This window comes from Erythrolamprus reginae, chromosome 2, assembly GCF_031021105.1.
Source record: "Erythrolamprus reginae isolate rEryReg1 chromosome 2, rEryReg1.hap1, whole genome shotgun sequence".
NCBI lineage: Eukaryota > Metazoa > Chordata > Lepidosauria > Squamata > Dipsadidae > Erythrolamprus > Erythrolamprus reginae.
In genome coordinates, this window is record NC_091951.1 from 67,438,680 (window position 1) to 67,445,525 (window position 6,846).

At 32.5% G+C, this 6,846-nt stretch overlaps 1 protein-coding gene across 2 annotated transcripts in view; it reads left to right on the forward strand.

Moving 5' to 3' along the window:
- EDEM1 (ER degradation enhancing alpha-mannosidase like protein 1) overlaps window positions 1-4,217 on the forward strand; it is a 28,471-nt gene extending 24,254 nt beyond the window's left edge. The window contains exons 12-13 of one of the 2 annotated variants that reach the window (XR_011557943.1): window positions 946-1,127; window positions 1,841-4,217. Coding sequence is in view for 1 of the 2 variants with exons in the window: in XM_070738268.1 (XP_070594369.1) it covers window positions 946-1,035 (90 nt within the window). In the remaining variant the exon portion in view is untranslated. Of the gene's footprint in view, window positions 1-945 lie in introns of both variants that reach the window. The other variant, XM_070738268.1, reaches the window with a different exon arrangement.
- Window positions 4,218-6,846: the final 2,629 nt, after the last annotated feature.

Genomic DNA, 6,846 nt, shown 5'->3' on the forward strand with positions numbered 1-6,846 from the left:
ATTATCTGTCTGCCATTAATAGTGCTAGATACAGTGTGAAAGAGTTAGAAGAATAAAGTCACAAATTGATAAAGTTGTAAGGGTATACTTGAAGCTTAGTTCTTTGTAGAATCAAGACACTATCTTGATCACTAAGTATTTCACCTTTATGCTTACTATATATGGCAAGGGTGTCAAACTCGTATTATCACTGCATCTCCATATGACATATCAAAACTTTTCTCCTTTGCTAAAAAGGGTGTGGTCATGGCCAGTGTGTGACGCATGCAGGCCACAAGTTTCACACCTCTGATATATGATATTCAAGCCAGAGTGGAATAGTGGTTAGATGTCAGTCAGAAGCTGATTTCAACTACCAGGAAGAGTTCAACTTCCAATATGGTGTTCAAAATGCGCAACTTTTTCCCTGACTAAAGTCTGCCTTAATGTAGATACAAAAAATGAATTCAGCTATTTTCAAAATGAATTTTAAATATGTTTTTTTTTAGCAAAGTAGGAAGCACATACACTTTTTCAGGGGAGAAGTAATGTCTGAACAAGCTACAGGTGGGCAGGTGGGCAGGATTAGTTAGTCAGGATGATACTGCATTCAACAAGTACAGCCATGCGTAACTGTTTTCTTTCTATATTGTTATGGAGCTAATAAGCAGTATAGGTTTTATTTCTTGTGAAAGTCAGTGGAATTCATTTGTGTTGTTTCAGAAGTAAACCTTTATGAACTATTTTCCTGCTCAATTTCTAAAGATGAAAATTTTTAGTCTCAAAATATAAAATATCTGCATGTTTGTAATTTTTGGATATTTTTTTAAGCCTAATAACAAGCAATACTTGAGCATCTTGACTTTTGTTAGAGAGATTCTTTTTTGACAAGATGGTTTTTGCCAAACTGAACTTTAGAAAATGTGAATATCTCCAATTTCAACTTAAACAAATATCTGTTTACAGTGTAACAGAGTACCAGATGAGAGAAGATACCTGCTGCCTTTGAAGAGCATTTATATGAGACAGATAGATCAGATGGTGGGTTTGATCTGAATTAGCTGTGAAATAATGCTAAGAAGATGCAAGACAACATGTCATTTGAAGATTATGATCCTCTTGAACTACAAGGCTAACAGCAAATACAGGTGCTTAAGTAGTCACCCATTGTAATGAGAGTTTGATCACTTGTTGAAAATAGCACTCCATGTTAGAATGTAGTTATTGTAACTGAAATGGAGTAAAACATGGCATAATACAAACTAAGATCTCATGCATCAAACGTCAAAGCTCATATTGCTGATAGCTAAGGTTCCTTTAATGGCTTGCATCTAAAATGCTGCCTTGCTATCACTTATATATTTTCCAAAAGAGAATATTTGGAAAGAACTTACAATTTAAAATATATTTCTTTTAAAAAAAGATGGTCAGAGGAAGAAAAAGGGAATGTGCAATTACTTCCACCAAGTTGAAAGGTTTCACAAGCAATAAATATTACTAATTATTGCTCAGGTATAGGTTCAGGGGTTTACCTAAAATATGTTGCTGAATATATTATAATTGAAGCGCAGCTTGCATACCAGCCAAGCTATTGCAGGACTATGTTCAGGACTAACATCATATTGGTTGATGTTGCAAACAGTGTTCTTAATTTGAATTGCACATCTAAGGGTGTATGGAGTTTACTAGTTTCTGAAACAGGTATTTTTCCTTTCTTTTTTAAATGTGCCTTTTGGTAGATAAAAAAATGGGTGGGAGCAAAAGCCATTCAGTTTTGCTCACTGAGTGGCCTTGCGTTGCTGATTTAAAGAATCTTGCTATATTTTTATGTTTTGTATTTATTCTTTCATGCCTTTCATAGAAATCAACCTGAATTAATACAAAATTGAAGTATTCACATTCCATGCAGCCCTAATATGCAAGTTATTGGAACTAGTGCCTTATTACTTTGTGATTCAGAACAAAACAGAAGATTTAAGCTCAGTTTTTCTTAAAGAAATTTTAGATTAATTATATTCCAAAGCTTCAGAAAGAATATTTGAGAGTTGCATACTTTTCAGACTCGTTTTGAACTGAGTATTTTACATAATATTGTAACTTTTACTCTGTACAAGTATTTTTAATCTGAAGGACATGGAGAGAAACCAATTCTGTAAAAGGTTCTAATGTTTAATTTCAACTTTAATAATTATGACAAGAGTTTTCATTTGTCTGAAGGTGATTGTATTGGTGAATCATTTTTAAGAAGGTTGAGCTGAAAGAACCAAAATGTTTGTAGCCACAGGCTTTATGTATTTCTGAGGAGTAAAATATCTCATATTCTCCATCACCATCCCCAAATTATTCTCAGTGGCTGGGAAAGTTAAAAGTATGTACTTTCCTACAATTATAGAACACAGCTTTATCATTCTTGAGGATTATCGCTCAGTAGACTGAAGCATGATTATTATTTCTCATCAAAGGATAAACTTGGCTTAAGTTCCTAATCAGAAGCAAGATAACTTCGATTACAACTTAAATATTTTGCAACATTTAAATATTCTTTTTATTACATAATGCAGTCTTATTCTTTATATAAAGTATATTTTATGTTATAAATCACATTTTAAGTTAATCAGATATTGCAAATAATTAGGGTTTGCTAAATCTCTTCGGCAAACAGTAAATCTCAGGGATCTCAATGTAGGGTTTTGTTTGCCTAATAGATTTTGTTTCTTCCTAAAAGTTATTTTCCCATTTCTAAATTGCTTTTTTTTTAAAGTAGGCAAATCCAAATCCACAGAGAGTAAAGTTCTGTGAAAAACAAAATAGTCTCTGTGACAGTCTAGATCTAAATTGTTTTCCTCTTTCCAAAACTATCCCTATAATGTTTAACTTAAATACTCTGATTTAGAAGCCAGACATTTTTGTTGGTATGTCCAAAATGTAAGGACAATTTAGTTGGTAAAAAGTGAAGAGTTATTAGTTTTTCTGTATCAACAGGTCTGCTAATCCTAAAGAACTGAGCATTGTAACAATAGCTTCATCAGTAGGAGTATCAAGTCCTCAGAAGGTTGGGTTGCTTTAAAATCATGGCCTTTTAAAGTAGAAAAATTCAAGCCAGTTTATTCTTTATATTAGCTTAGTAGGTTTCACAGCTTTATCAAAATCAACTCAATCCCTGTTATCTGTCTGCTTTTGATTAGAGCAGTTGAGCGTGTAGGAAATAAGGTCTTAATGCTTCCTTGGTTTGAGGAATGGATTTCATGAACCACAATAAGCACTCGATATGAAGAGGAAAAATGCAATCCAAAGCAATTTGGTTTACTGCTGTAATCATGTTGTCAAGGCATGTAACTTCTTGCAACAAAACTATATTAATGTGTATGAGGACTAAATCTCTTCTGTTCAGATTCTTTTGCTACACCACTTTTCAACGTTTGTGCCTGCTAAAATATTAAGTATCCAGATTTGAATTATTTATTTTTAAAAATAAAGTAATAATTTGAGATGTAGGTAATTTTTTTTTAAGAAAAGCAAGGTTTTGTTTTAGTCAGGTTACTAAAGTTCAAAGTTCTGAAGTTTATGGCACTAACACAACCAAGTGAACCTCAAGAAAAGTGCTACAAGTGATTGAATCAACATAATTCTGTTTGATAAAGTTGAACATAGAAATTGATTAAGTTGTACCTGTAGCAGTGGGAATTTGTTGGATTTGTTGACTTTAAATCCCATCAGTGCTAGGCAGCATGTCCCATAGTGAAGAGTGATGGGAATTGCAGTCCAGCTATTTCTGAAGAGCTACATACTACACTATTTTTAAAGTTGATTTCTTACTCTACCCCTGTGTTGTAATGATTTCAGATGGATTCCTGACAAATTGATGTATAGTCCTTAAAACTGTCTGTAAAGAGAGCAAATTCAAATTTTCAAATGAAAAATTTGAAACTCTCAGTTATATGTGGTAAAACCCATGTTTAGTTCATGAAAAATAAGTTGACCATTCTATTATAAAATTAGTGTTAAGGCCAAATCAAAAATATTGTTCGGGTAATTTGCCAAGTCATAATTTCAGGCTGAATTTTTCAATATAATGTGCAATATGAATTTTTCTAGCCTAAAATGGCATTGTTATAACGTGTATGTAATAGTGTGGGAGTTAAGATTGATTTTTTTAAAAAAAGAATGTTCTGGAAATTGTGAATATTTGAAAATGAATAAATTTTACATATAATTTGTATTAAAGGATTATTTCTTAACTTGCTGGTGTCTGTCATTTCTGTTATAGATACTAAAAAAATTATATTGCATGGAATAGGAACTTGTTTTCCTTATCATTGGATAAACATGAAACCCATAGAAAAAAACTATTTGAATCTGTACAATTTTGTCCTAGGCAGGCCTTTTCCTTTAAACAAGAATCCACCACATATTTTAATTTCACATCATAGTTTAAGAACAGTATAAAATATAAACAAAGTTCTTGTAAAGGGAAGATAATGCAGCTGTATTCTCATTTGTCTGCATACAGTTTTTAGCTTGCTAATACTCAGGTGCTGCAAGATTGATAAGGAAATGTATTAACCCTAGAATTTAAGAGTCAAGAGCTAATATGTTCAAGGACTGTAGTTTTCTTATATTACAATTTTTTAAAAAGCATATTTTAAGGAGGAGAATTGTGAGGGTCATAATTACCATAAAAGAACAAAGCTTTTCAGCTAATATGTAACATGCTAGATTGTGACTTAAATATTAACCGACAGTATGAAAGACTTAGAATAACTGTCACTTCAAATGTACACTAATTGGCAGACATTTCAATGAAATTTCATTGCATACAGCTCTCAAAGGGTCATCACTTCCAATATATATTACATAAACACAATAAAATAAATAAATACAAAATTATGCATATACCCAGATATGCTATATGACGCAGAGGAACAGAAAAGCTACTATTAGTGGAAAATTCATTCATTTTATAGAAACTGGATAATGTGCATCCAGTTGGTAGAATCCCATTTTTCAGTTTACTAATATCCAAGCCCCTGGAATAGCTGAGAGGAAGACCAAAGGGAATAGAAATCTAGTCTTTTCAAATCTAATATTTGGCATTGGATTTGGTTTATTGTTTACATACGTCTAGATGTGACGTAGTCAAATGTTGTGTTTACTATTTTGTTACTTGTATGTGTGATTCTTAACCACTAGAGGTCATCCTGGTTGCACTGAATTTTTGGAAAGTCAAATACAGAAACACACTTTAATCAATACACAAGAGAATCAACTGACCAGTCTTCGATTGAACAAGGATGATGGAGAAAACAGTTTACAGCTGTGCACAAATTATGCATAGTGTAGTTTGATTTATGTAGTCAGAAAATTAAGAGACAAACTTATTAAATATCATGAAGGGATGGTAGCAATTGCAGCAATTATAAATTCCTCCAGAAAAGAGACTAAATCATCATTTCTTCAGAATGGAACATACTATTACTATTTTTTCCTGTTTGATCTAATGACACAACAGATACAAGCTTAATATTAACCACTCCAAATTAGACTGTAAAAAATATGACTTTAGTAAGAGAGTTGTTGAAGCGTGGAACTCATTACCGGACTCTGTAGTATCTTCCCCCAACCCCCAATATTTTACCCTTAGAGACTATTTATTTATTTATTTTATTATTTAGATTTGTATGCCACCCCTCTCCGCAGACTATCCACAGTTGACCGCTCCAGATTCCTAAGAGGTCAATAAGAGGCATGCATAACTGCACTAGTGTGCCTCCCGTCCCTTGTCCTATTGTCTCTCCTATATCTCCTATATCGTATCTACTATCCCTATATCTTTTTTCTATTCTCTTACTGATATATTTTATTCCTCGAGTATATCTTTTGTGTTCAATGGATAAAATAAATAAAAATAAATAAAATAAAATTTGGAGCAGTGGAGTGGTAGGCTGACAGGTACATTGCATTCTTCATACTGACATATTTTCTTTCAAACATTAAACCTGGGAGACAACTAATGAAGCTGTATGAGAACTCTCTAAGATAGATGAGAAAGGGACAGAGAGTTAGATTTTATAATAAATACCTTTTGCTTTCAAGAATGGTGGCCACTAATGTGGATGGCACAAAAGGATAATTCCTTCAAGGTCAAGTCTGAAAAATTACTAGTCTTAAGAGAAAGCATTCAATATTTGAGGTTGAAGTGGGCAAAAAATTCCTTCAAATATCTTTGTTCTACCTACTGTTAGATACTTGGAGGAATCCTCTATTCCTGGTCTTCCAGAACATCTCCTGGTATGCCTTTGAATTGAGGAGTTTACAATCCTTGTAAATAAGCAGAGTGCTGAAGTGGTGAAGGTGTTGGACTAGGAGTGGGGAAGAATGAACAAATTGCTAAAAATAATAATAATAATAATAATAATAATAATAATAATAATAATAATAATAATTTATTAGATTTGTATGCCGCCCCTCTCCAAAGACTTGCTTAATCCTGACAAAGAGTAAGTGCAAAAAATTAAAATAAACTTGGTGTTGTTTGGTATGAGATGGACTAGAGAAAAGCTGCTCCGAGTCTTCAGAGAGGGCGTCATACAAATCTAAATAATAATAATAATAATATAATAATAATAATAATAATAATAATAATAAATAAAGCTCTGATAAGCTTTCAAGATTTTGTTATTCTACTGAAAAAAATAATGTGTCTGAAATCTCTATCTTGCCCTTATCTACCTGTTAGGGCTGACCATAGAAGATCAGAATAAGCTACAGGAATGACAATAGGTATAGCAAATAAGTCCATGCTGGATCTGAAGCATCTTTGTACATTTTCAGATTTGAGGACTTGACAATGCAAATCTCAAGCTAGTG